Source organism: Eurytemora carolleeae, unplaced genomic scaffold (genome assembly GCF_000591075.1).
Source record: "Eurytemora carolleeae unplaced genomic scaffold, Eaff_2.0 scaffold183, whole genome shotgun sequence".
NCBI lineage: Eukaryota > Metazoa > Arthropoda > Copepoda > Calanoida > Temoridae > Eurytemora > Eurytemora carolleeae.
In genome coordinates this window covers 229882-242458 of record NW_019396403.1, presented here as the reverse complement: position 1 = coordinate 242458, position 12577 = coordinate 229882, and the positions used below count along the sequence as shown (strand labels likewise).

Here is a 12577-nt window from a genome sequence, read left to right as displayed (position 1 = left end):
CCCCCCCCCCCCTTCTTGAAAATCGTTTCTTTCAAGCAGTTATAAATGTTGGCGCGGAGGGGGGGGGGCAGGTAGTTCTGTAAAATATACACTATACACCTCTGTAATAGTATAGATCTTGATTTTGAAGAAATATGAATTGATTCTTGAACTTTTTGATATCTAAATATTTATTTTAGTAAAGCTTATCGTTTGCATACATACTAATTAATAGTTAGGTTTCGTTACATTCATCATTACAATAGCTTACTATTTTAACATACATTATTACAATTAATTGTATATATCTGTAATGATGCGGAATAATTCTATTTGAGTGTTAAAAATATTTTGCACTCCGCTGCCAAAAATACGTTTAATTCTTCAATTTTTTTATGTTGTTAGTTTCTCTGCTCCCTTTCCCTTTGCGCAGATGACTGAGGAGTCCTCTTGGAACTGGATACAGATTTTTTCTGGGACATTAGTATAGACTGGGGAGTTTTCTGGGACTCATCGGCGAAGTTGGAGTATCTTGGGACCTCACGGCGAAAATGGGAGTCTCCTGGGTTCTCACAATGGAAGTGGAAGTACTCGCTTGGGACCTTACAACGTAAGTGGGAGTCACTTGGATCACGGAAGTGGGCGTCACTTGGGACATCACAGAACTGGGAGTCATCTGGGACATCACCACGGAACTGGGAGTCAACTGGGACATCACCACGGAACTGGGAGTCATCTGGGACATCACCACGGAACTGGGAGTCATCTGGGACATCACCACGGAATGAGGGTCATCTGGGACATCACCACGGAACTGGGAGTCCTCCGGGACACAACCACGTTCGTAAGAGTCTGCATTGGCCTCACCATAGGTGCTTCCTTGGAAGAAGGGATGGTTTCATTTTCTTTTAATTTTTTTCTGCTCTTTCTCACCCTTTTCCTCATTTTTCTCCTCTTGTTCGGCATCCTGGAAAGAGACTGGGGGAGGGTACCGAGGGTTTGGGAGAAGGAAAAACATTCTTTACCTCCTCTAGACCATAACCTCAGCTCCACAGATTCACCGGCCTTAAATTCCTGGTATAGAGCCAGGACCCGCTGTATTGAACCCATATTTATGTGTTAAGTTGAAACAGGTTGCCCAGGTAGAGTGGTTGTTACCAACATTTCAGCTGATTTGGGGGCCAACACAGGTTTGCGGCAAAACTAGGCAGGGAGGAGAGAGCTGGTTGCTAACAGGTTGAATGCCGGGTCAAGACTGAGGAATGCCGGGTCAAGACTGAATGCCGGGGCAAGACTGAATGGCCGGGTCAAGACTGACGAAACGCCGGGTCAAGACTGACTTGAACTTGATATTGCTCTTGATCATAATATATTATCTATAATCTTAATCTTAATCTTAATCTTATTCTTGTAGGCGTTTAACCTGGTGAAGGATGTAACCTCCGCTCTGTCGAAGGGATACGCATTCGCGGAGTATCTGGACGGATCCATCACAGATCAGGTTCCTTCATTTATTCATTCATCTTATCCTTATTTTCATTTATTCTATCATTCCTTTCATTTATTGTATCCTTCCTTTCATTTATTCTATCCTTCCTTTCATTTATTCTATCCTTCCTTTATTTCATCCTATTCTCCTATTCTTCCTTCCATTCATTCTATCCTTCGACCTTCCTTATGTTAGAAAAATATAGGAAAATATATATGCGCTGGGGTGGGAGGGGGTAGCTTTGATGGTAGAACATATGAAGTTCTTTGTCTCTAACCAGCAAACTGATGTTTTCTCTAATAACTTTGATATTATTCAAATTAGAAGCCTTCCTTATCTTCCCTTCATTCAACCCTATATTCATCCTGGCATGATACTTTCCTGTAATCCTGTAATCCACCTTGTTTTTATCCGAAAATTCATTCATCCTATCCTTCCTTTCATCCTTCCTATCCTTCCATTCATTCATCCCATATTCATCCTGGCATGATACTTTCCTGTAATCCTGTAATCCTGTAATCAACTTTGTTTTTATCCGACCAATCATTCATCCTATCCTTCCTTTCATCCTTCCTATCCTTCCCTTCATTCAACCCTATATTCATCCTGGCATGATACCTTCCTGTAAACCTGTAATCTACCTTGTTTTTATCCGACCAATCATTCATCCTATCCTTCCTTTCATCCTACCTATCCTTCCATTCATTCATCCCATATTCATCCTGGCATGATACTTTCCTGTAATCCTGTAATCAACTTTGTTTTTATCTGACCAATCATTCATCCTATCCTTCCTTTCATCCTTCCTACCCTTCCCTTCATTCATTCCATATTCATCCTGGCATGATACCTTCCTGTAATCTACTTTGTTTTTATCCGACCAATCATTCATCTTATCCTTCCTTTCATCCTTCCTGTCCTTCCATTCATTCATCCCATATTCATCCTGGCATGATACCTTCCTGTAATCTAATTTGTTTTATCCGACCAATTATTCATCCTATTCTTCCTTTCATCCTTCCTGACCTTCCTGGCGTGATACCTTCCTGTAATCTACCTTGTTTTTATCCGACCAATCATTCATCCAATAGTTCATATTCATTCAGTCAAGGATATTAATGCATTGAATAAAATATTCTTTCACCATTTTATCCTTGCATTCAATCAATCATTCGCTAATTTATTTATTGTATTTATTCATTTATATGTTCGTTAATTGATATTAAATTATTTAAATAATAAAACGTAGTTTTACTTTCCTCCCACAATACTAATAGTTTATGTATTTCTTCAATTTTCAATGATTTAATCATATTTCAAACACTGATGTTCGTTGATGATATGGTTTTTTTCACCATTTTTTTTATAAGCTATAAATCATTAGTTTCTATTTAAATTATGTTTAAAAATGTTTAAACTGTGAAGGCTATTGCTGGTCTAAATGGTATGCAGCTGGGAGATAAGAAGTTAATTGTACAACGAGCCAGCATTGGACAGAAAGCATTGGGAGTTCCTACTGGTCTACAGGTTTGTACATTGTAGGAATTAACGGAAGGTTTATTTCCTTGGAAAAAAAGATAAATTGAAATTAAGTGTGAGAAATATACGTAATAAATTGTACACTATTTACTTTCGGTCTGTACTTTGCGATTTTTTTATTTTCTAATTTTATTTCGAACACCGATAACATTACATGCAGCCACTTTTTTCTTGCAATTTTTCGGTGCGGGTTTAATTTGACAAATTGTTTAAGATTCGCTCGTTACGTGAAATTTCAGTAACTTTTCTAAAAAGCATTTCCCAACGCGAATGTTTTGTAATATGTCGATATAATCTAAGCTTGACTTTCCTCCAGGTGCCTGGTCTTGTCAATGCTGGTCCTGGTCAGCCGACTGAGGTCCTTTGCCTCCTCAACATGGTGGTCCCCGAGGAGTTGACTGATGAGGAGGAGTACGAGGATATTCTGGAGGATATCAGGGAGGAGTGTGGAAAGTTCGGAGAGGTGATTATTTACATTTGTTTCGTCTCATTCTTGATCAGATTAAGATTAAGATTAGAGGACAAATATTTTAAAAATTTTAGTGGAAAAGTCCGACATCAACTGGCAATCCTTTTCCCAGTTTATAAACATTTAACATTTTTAAAATCTTAGTAAATAAGAATTCCTAAGATACACCCGTGCTTTCGGCCGAGATCATTTAAAACCTCAGATTTTCCACCGCTGGCTTTTTTTAAGGTTATGTAATTTATCTGCTGCGAAAAATTATAATTCAAGGGGGATCAATAAATCTTTAAAGCTGTAAAAATTTGAAGTAAAAGAACTAAAACGATTTTTCTCTAGGTTCGGAGCTTGGAGATTCCTCGCCCTGTTCCTGGAGTTGAGGTTCCAGGCTGTGGAAAGGTATTATTATTATTATTTTTAAAAATTTAACATTTCTCTTTTCTTTAATTTCTCTTCACTAATTTCCTGAATATACACGAAATTAAACATAAATCTTTTAATTTACGTCGTGGATACCCATAAAGGTGGTACCTGAAATATGGATATTGTTCCTCCAAATCTGGTCACAAACCAAAACTGTAAATCAAAAAGTTTTTAGAGTCACTTTTTTAAAATTTACCCCAGAATTTCCCGTATGAATAAAAGTGCGTTATGCAACTTGGCATTTCTTAAAGTGTGTAAATTATCTGTTGTTCAGGTATTTATTGAGTTTGGAAGTTCTACTGAATGTCAGAAAGCTCAGCATGCTCTGACTGGCCGGAAGTTTGCTAACCGCGTTGTAGTCACCAGCTACTTCGATCCAGACAAATATCATAGACGAGATTTCTAAAGAAACTCCGATCACCAATTCTCTCTCCCTTCTTTTCCACATCTTTTAGTTTTTATCAGAGCTAACTTAAACCCATTTAAGGGTTTTAACTAGCTCTAGAATTAAATGTTAAAAAATGGATAATGGGCTTTTTTGTTTTGACTTAATTGTGAATTTTTTCTTGTTTTTAGCTGAAATCACCTTGTACAAACTTGTCTTTTGTTTTCTCCTTTAATTCATGTCAATATTGGAACTAGAACATAAAATAAACATTGTTTATAAACATCGTTTTATTGTAAACAAGAGTTATGATCAGCGTTTCGGATCCGGATCCGGTCGGATCCGTATCATTTGGTCGGATCCGGATCCGTATCAGGAAACGTTGATATGGATCCGGGTAGCGCCAAAAATTAACCAAAACCATGGAATAAATAAATCAAAATGGTTCGTAAATGTATTATTTACATGACGAAAATTTTTCAAAATTATCTTTAATAATTTAATGTTTACATTTATATAATAGTAATGACGACATTTTTAACTTTAGGATTACTCAGCGGCAAATGCTCACATGGCGAAAATTTCAATTTCACAGAATCAAAAGTTACCTCGGATCCGGATCCGTATCAGAGTCAGGATCCGGATCCATCATCACGGATGCGGATCCGCGAATCCGGATCCGCATCAAAATGATACGGATCCGAAACACTGGTTATGATGGAGAAACAGTAGTTCTCAAATGAATAACTTATCATGGAGCTTATCAACATTTGGTGTAATATGTTTAGTCATGCAGTATACAGATCCTATCAGGGTTAGGGTTGTATGAAAATATTTAACTCGTCAGGGATGAATAGTTCCAATTGGGCTCCATATAGAACTTCTAAGTGACTGCCACGTTATTGGTCAGATGAAGGTTTAAAAGGTACTGTTGTAAATCGCGCATGTCCCTAAATTGTCAATTATATTTAAGTCTCCTGATATGGAATTTAAAGAATTTGAGCCGCGGTTTAAATCTGCCAAAACCCGGTTTAAATTAAGCGCCGGCTTAAATCTTAAAACATTTGATACAGTTTTAAGTGGAACCAACCCTATTAAAGCCGCGGCTCAAATTCTTTAAATTCGGCCACAGTTCTCTCAAGTTGACGGAAACAATATTCCTGAACTACAAATCAAAAGAATGTTTAATGAAAACCAAACTGGGACAAGATTTAATGAATAGCGAGAAGTAGTTGAACCACGTACCGCTGTTTCAACCAGTTCCCATTTGCGTCCGATTAAGTTCATAAGAAGGGCCTCATTTTAATCTACGTAGTGAAACATTTTTCCCATTCATGAAATCTGGTTTCTTACAATGATTGAACTGAAGGATGAAAACGCTTAATCTAATCCAAAAAGGATGATACTGTAATGACGAGCTAAAACATTTCATGGTTAACAAAGTAAAGGTAGAATTTTGTCTAGTCTATAATGTAGTTTGATAATTTGACAAAGTTCACAACTGTAGGGAAACATCAATGTAAGAAAAGTCGTCTCTGAAGTCTCGTCCGTTTGAGAAACTCGGTCAAAATCAATAAATCAATATCTAATTACAAGCTTCTTAGTAAAACTAGTGGTAGTTCATCTTTCGAGATTCCAGTTTTTATTTGTGAATTATTTCCTTCTTTAGTTTTCTCAGAAATCTTAAATGGCGTAAATAAATTCATATCCCCCCCCCCCCCACAGCTATATTTTAGATCTAGTGAACAATAAAACACAACCTAGCAAGCATTTACCGGATTTTCAAAAACCACCAGAATTTATTGGTAGGGTGGGTGATGATTATTAAAGAAAATATTTACTCCTTATCTATAACTTAAACTTCTCAACACATATTTATTAATTTAAGATATATTGATGAAATGAAACTGTCGTGTACACTTGTTGCCCTAAACCTCTGCATTATAAGGTAAAAAAGAGAAATTTTGCATAGTGTTTCCCATTATACACAGTAGTTGAGTGACCAGGTTATTACCGTCTACGATCTTATCTACAAGATGAGACTTCAATGACGACCTCAAGTTTTTTTATTCTAACGTTTTTAGGGTGTCTTGGGTATTTTAGTAATACAGGGTGTCCCAAGAAACATCGGAATTGAGAGACGACTTGAAAAACGTCTTTGATTTCTGATATTTAATGCATGGCAAAGAAAGTAAAAAACAAGGCTGTATGTCTGACGAGCTTTTCATAAAGTGGTCTAGACCTTTCTTGTAACTTAAAAATTTACGAAAATATTAGATATTAAGACAATTTTCTGTTTGTGTTCATGAAAAATTGCCGCATTGATCAAAGACGATATTAAAGTCGTCACTAAATATCCATGTTTATTGGAACACCCTGTATATTCAATGAAAAGCAACCAGAATTTTATGTATACAGCGAAACAAAGCAATGAAATTAAGAAATAGACTTGAAGACTATTCTCTACAATCTCATCCTTTAATTGTGGGATAACCCTGAATATGAAAGGAAAGGTTTATCTTTAAAAAAGTAGTGTTTTAATCTGGGCAGAGCATTCCATACTGTGATCCTCCGGTTTTGTTTCTTAATATTTACAAAGATACAAGATGGTAAAGGATTTATATCTAAATGTGAAGATAAAATAATACAGGATATATTTCTAGATGTCAGGATATGGTGGTAAAAGATTTATTTCTAGATGTCAGGATGTTATGATGGTAAATGATATATTTCTAGATGTAAAGATGATTTGATGGTAAAGAATATATTTCTAAATGTCAGGATATGATGGTAAAGGATATATTTCTATCCGGAGAATATATTGGTAAAGGATATGTTTCTAGATGTCAGGATATGATGGTAAAGGATAAATTTCTAGATATCAGGATATTGTGGTAAAGAATATATTTCTAGATGTCAGGACATGATGTGAAAGGATATATTTCTAGATGTCAGGATATGATGGCAAAGAACATATTTTTAGATGTCAGGATATGATGGTAAAGGACAAATTTCTAGATGTCAGGATTATATCATGGTAAAGAATATATTTCTAGATGTCAGGATATGATGGTAAAGGATATGTTACTAGATATCAGAATATGATGGTAACGAATATATATCTAGATGTCAGGATATGATGGTAAAGAACATATTTCTAGATGTCAGGATATAATGGTAAAGGATTTATTTCTAGATGTAAAGATGATTTGATGGTAAAGAATATATTTCTAAATGTCAGGATATGATGGTAAAGGATATATTTCTAGATGTAAAGATGATTTAATGGTAAAGAATATATTTCTAGATGATAGGATATGATGGTGAAGGATATATTTCTAGTTGTCAGGATATGATAGGAAAGGATATATTTCTAGATGTCAGGATGATGTGATGGTAAAGGATATATTTCTAGATATCAAGATATGATTGTAAAGGATATATTTCTAGATGTAAAGATGATATGATGGTAAAGGATATATTTCTAGATGTAAAGATGATATGATGGTAAAGGATATATTTCTAGATGGAAAGATGATATAATGGTAGATGTATTTCTAGATGTAAAGATGATATGATGGTAAAGGATATATTTCTAAATGTAAAGGTGATATGATGGTAAAGGATATATTTCTAGATTTAAAGATGATATGATGGTAAAGGATATATTTCTAGATGTAAAGATGATATGATGGTAAAGGATATATTTCTAGATGTAAAGATGATATGATGGTAAAGGATATATTTCTAGATGTAAAGATGATATGATGGTAAAGGATATATTTCTAGATGCAAAGATGATATGATGGTAAAGGATATACTGTTGGATCTAAAAACCTGTTTCGGAGAGGGCAGATCTTCTTGTAACAGGAATTGTATAGATATTTTTAACTCGTTTAAAATCGTTTTTCTACAAAAAAAATTAAAATAAAATATTGTTTTCTCTAAAATTGATTAGATATAATTACATATAATATTCCAATGGTGCAGTGGTGAGGTGTGTAGAAAATCAACATGTGTTAAAGTTAACCCAATGGTGAGCATTATTACAGATTTAATTTTAAGATTTTAAATTATAATTAAAGTTGACTGTAGATTCTTCGATTCTTTGACTTTGCTTTGTTCTTTACGGATATTTCGATCTATTAACATAATTAAAAACATCTGTATTTTACAGATGTGCCGATAAAAATAGGTTAAAGCATACATATACGTATTCTCAAAAGAAAAATATTTAATTTTTCAAATATTTTGACATTGACAAGGACGATTTTTATCTTATTTTAAGGAACAAAATCTTTAAAAATTCAAGTGTTTTTAAATATTATTTTTAAATGAATAAAAATGTGGTAGTGGGAAAACATTGCATTAAATAGAAAAATTTTAACCGAAAAATTTCTTGATTTTATTTTGATACAGTTGCCGTCGTGTATATCAACACAATGAAGACGACTTTCCATTTTGATTTAAAACATGCAGCATGGATACTCTTAAACAGAGAAAAAGAGAATCTGCCAGCTTCTCTTTGTTTACTTGTATTAAGCCTATACCCCTTTTCATTTATCGCGAACACTCCCTTTAAATAGAAAAGTCGTCTTCATTGTATTGATAAACACGCCGACCACTTTGAATAATTTGAACTCACAGTATTCATTTGTTTAGGCCCAGGGATGTTTAGATGACTCCTATTGTGAGGTAATATGTAGCTGAATATTGTTAAATATAAAATAAGTTTTTAAACCTTATTGCGTCCTCTACACATGGGACATTTGTCCTTTTCTTGAGATTTTTAGGACGTTATCCTTCGATCCAAAGTCGGCTTGATCCGCTAGATGACCAAAAATAAAGGCAAAAACTCCAAAACCAAATAATCAACAGTCTGGGAAACCTTAAAAATGTGTACGCCAAGCTGCAATAAGGGTTTAACTATTTCAAAAAATTACATCATGTTCACAATGTTGTTCTGAGCATAAACTCAATATCGAGATCAATGCTTGATCTTGATCTTTTGTTAATCTGGAGATCAATTTTTTCTTTTATTCGATAATCATACCCTAGAGGAATAACTGAAATGAAGAGATAAAGCATTGATCCTCAAATTAAAAAGGACCTTTGCGAATATCGAGATCAAACGATCGGGATCCAACACTCAAGGTTCCAGCTCTGTACTAATTTTCTCAGCTTTTGCTTATTTAACTTCTAGAGGTTATGGTAAAACTTCAAATCAAGCTGCCTGCATAATTGTAGCATCCTCTTAGCGTTGGTATAACTGTACCTCAGTTTGATCAACATATGTGATTTGTGGTTTTTCTCAAAAATAAACTTAAACATTAAAATAGACAAACTGCTGAATAATATTTTTGTCCCTTTTCTGACTTGGGAAAACTAAAAAATTGGGAAAACTAAAAAAGTCTGATTTGGGTTTCATCCTAATATACAAATAATATACATAGATTAAATTTATGTATATATTTATTGTTTATTGGAAATACAACTTCTTACATTTTTACGTTAATATATAAAGAAACTAAGAATTATTGAATAGGAAGGGTACGAGTGCTATAAAAATAAATGTATAAAATATGCTGATGAGGAGGCTATGGCGTGGTTGAAACAGGTTTGTTTTATCAACAAATAATTTAAAAGAGGTTTTAACCTGACTATTTAAAGATGGTCCATCAATATAAGATTTCCATAAGCGGTTTACAACAGTTTCAGTTAAATCTTAATCTGAGAAACAATGCAAATATTAAACTTCCGCCACAGAAAAAAGTTTGGCAGTTTTCGTTCCTATCCGTGCTGTTCAACTCTACGGGTTAAAATGTGTGGGTTCTACTTGATATCCTTGATGCCTCTTGGCAAATGTATCCAAAACGTTGTAAAGATCAAGGTTATAATTGTATCCTTATTGGACTTTTAAAATGTTTTATTAAAACTTAGAAACAAAAAATGCAAAACTTGTTGTCTGTACTGAATCCCCCCCACCCCTCATAGTCACACACATTTAAATAACACCAATTTTCTTCTTGTATATGTCATTGGGAGTATGCATAGAGAGGGAGGGGGTGCAGAGGCGCCATGATCCCCGCAAAAATGACCTCCGAACCTCAGGATTTGCAGAGTTACCTCCAGGCCCCGCAAAACTGGTCTCAGCCTCAGTGACGTCACCAAGCCTCCCGCCATTCTGTCTCCACGCCCCGCATTTTGGCTCCAATAAAAAAATGTTTGGCTTTTATTTCCACCAAGAACCTTTTTTAAAAAAATTCTCAACATGATGAAATAGTTCAGAATGATACATTAACATTTTGTATTAAAAAGTGAATTTTAATCGTATTTTGCTTTTCTAAATTTCACAAATTCCTTAAATTGTGAAAAACTATTGCAGTTTTGTATAAAGATAGAAAAATGTTATATTATTTTAGAGGGGTCTCATATACGAATCAAACAATATCAGCGGCAATTTACAAAACAAGGTAGTTTTTTGTGAAATCCTTGTATTTGTGATTTTATCATATGCTTTAGAAAATATTGAAGAACTATTTAAAAAAAAATTAAAACAAAGAATTAAAATAATCTAAATATCTATTACATGCTATACTAACAGGTTAGGGCAGCTTCTTGTCATATCTTGTTGTTTTATTAAGTTAAATTTAATTCTAAATAGTTTTTTTTTAGCGAGAGAATTCATTTATTTGACTGAAATAATTTATATACAGAGGTTAGGGCAGCTTCGTGTCATATCTTGTTGTTTTAATAAGTTAAATTTATATATTAAAAATTCGAGGAATTATTCATATAAATAAAAATTGATATACAGAGGTGGAGGGGGGGAGGGGGTGCGCAAAAACTCGTAAATTATAGGACAGATCCTCATTAATTTGCATTTTTATGATAAAATGTAATGCTAAGGAATCGAGAGTTAATAAAATCTTTAAATCATGATGTCTTCAAAAATATTAGATAAGTCGTTTATAAAGGTCGTCTTTTACTCATTCCATCTTAATTAATGTAAACACTTACAGAAAAACAACTCTAGAACAATTGAATGTATTAACATGTCAAAATTGTTGATTAAATGGTTCTTAAAACTATGACGGAGTCTACTATGAAGAGATATATTTTGATATTTGTTTGGTTAAGCCAATAAATTTAAACAAAAAATAAAAACAACAAGCGGAGACCAAAATGCGGGGCGTGGAGACAGAATGGCGGTAGGCTTGGTGACGTCACTGAGGCTGGGATACCAGTTTTGCGGGGCCTGGAGGTAATTCTGCAAATCCGGAGGCTCGGAGGTCATTTTTGAGGGGATCATGGCGCCTCTGCTCCCCCTCCCTCGTCTGAAGAGCTAAATAAAATTTGAAAGTAAACTGCAAGTACTCGCCACAAACCTCAACTTTATAATCGCTATATCTTTGCAACATGATGTGCATGGTGATGACTATTTGAAAATTTGGAAGAATAAAAATGTCCAATTTCAAGGGTCTACGACATTTGATTTTACAGATATCGGAATTAGAGTAATTTTGGCAAGAAAAACAGGATAGTTAAACTGGCTGCTTCCGGAATTATCTAGTCATAGATAAACACGTACATAAAAATGTACACAGCTGTTTCCAATCCATGTCAAGAGCTTGTCAAAGTATATCTTTACTAAATTTATTTCTCGAAAAACTTCTTTTTAAAGTTAGACCCGGACATTGCTTTTTAAAATTGTTTTTCGTAACGTTTTAGATTATGAAAAATAATGAAATTAGTTTTAAGCTCTTCATACGGAAATTCTCTGAGTTACTGGGGAGGGAGGTTTAATAATTTCTACGATCTTCAGACTTCGAGTGTTAGATCTACAGGGTGTCCCAATAAACATGGGAATTCAGTAACGAATTCGATATCGTCTTTTCAAATAATTCTTTGATTTAGTATAGTGATACCTACTGATGTGAGGTCCCACAAAAAATTTGGGCCCGATCGGTTCAGCCGTTTTGACGTTTATTGGATACAAACAAACAGACAAGCCAAATTTATATATAGATGGTGGAATTGATATATTTAGAAATATGATATAATGGCGGAATTGATATGTTTAGAAATATGATATAATGGTGGAATTGATATATTTAGAAATATGATATAATGGTGGAATTGATGCATGATGCTGATGGTACGCTAAAGGATGAATTTTAATCTAATAAAACCAAATAAATATCAAAATCATTACATTATATTACTTTTTTAATGCAGAGAGAGAAATAATTGACAAACTATTTTCTTAAAATCTAAATTTATGATAATTTATTAAATG

At 34.0% G+C, this 12577-nt stretch overlaps 2 protein-coding genes across 4 annotated transcripts in view; both read left to right on the top strand.

The window, feature by feature from the left end:
* The window catches only part of LOC111702557 (splicing factor U2AF 50 kDa subunit), a 9455-nt gene extending 4894 nt beyond the window's left edge, over nucleotides 1-4561 (top strand). The window contains exons 7-11 of the mRNA XM_023474288.1: nucleotides 1394-1480; nucleotides 2894-2995; nucleotides 3324-3470; nucleotides 3810-3869; nucleotides 4168-4561. Coding sequence (XP_023330056.1) covers nucleotides 1394-1480; nucleotides 2894-2995; nucleotides 3324-3470; nucleotides 3810-3869; nucleotides 4168-4299 — 528 coding nt within the window. The 3' untranslated portion in view covers nucleotides 4300-4561. The remainder of the gene's footprint in view (nucleotides 1-1393; nucleotides 1481-2893; nucleotides 2996-3323; nucleotides 3471-3809; nucleotides 3870-4167) is intronic.
* Nucleotides 1-12494, top strand: part of LOC111702558 (uncharacterized) — an 18842-nt gene extending 6348 nt beyond the window's left edge. Inside the window, exons 3-8 of one of the 3 annotated variants that reach the window (XM_023474290.1) lie at nucleotides 6165-6226; nucleotides 8068-8148; nucleotides 8269-8314; nucleotides 8941-8973; nucleotides 9824-9895; nucleotides 12397-12494. In XM_023474290.1, coding sequence (XP_023330058.1) covers nucleotides 6180-6226; nucleotides 8068-8148; nucleotides 8269-8314; nucleotides 8941-8973; nucleotides 9824-9895; nucleotides 12397-12459 — 342 coding nt within the window. In that variant the 5' untranslated portion in view covers nucleotides 6165-6179 and the 3' untranslated portion in view covers nucleotides 12460-12494. Of the gene's footprint in view, nucleotides 1-6164; nucleotides 6227-8067; nucleotides 8149-8268; nucleotides 8315-8940; nucleotides 8974-9823; nucleotides 9896-10700; nucleotides 10872-12328 lie in introns of those variants that run through there. The other 2 variants (XM_023474291.1, XM_023474289.1) reach the window with 2 other exon arrangements.
* Nucleotides 12495-12577: the final 83 nt, after the last annotated feature.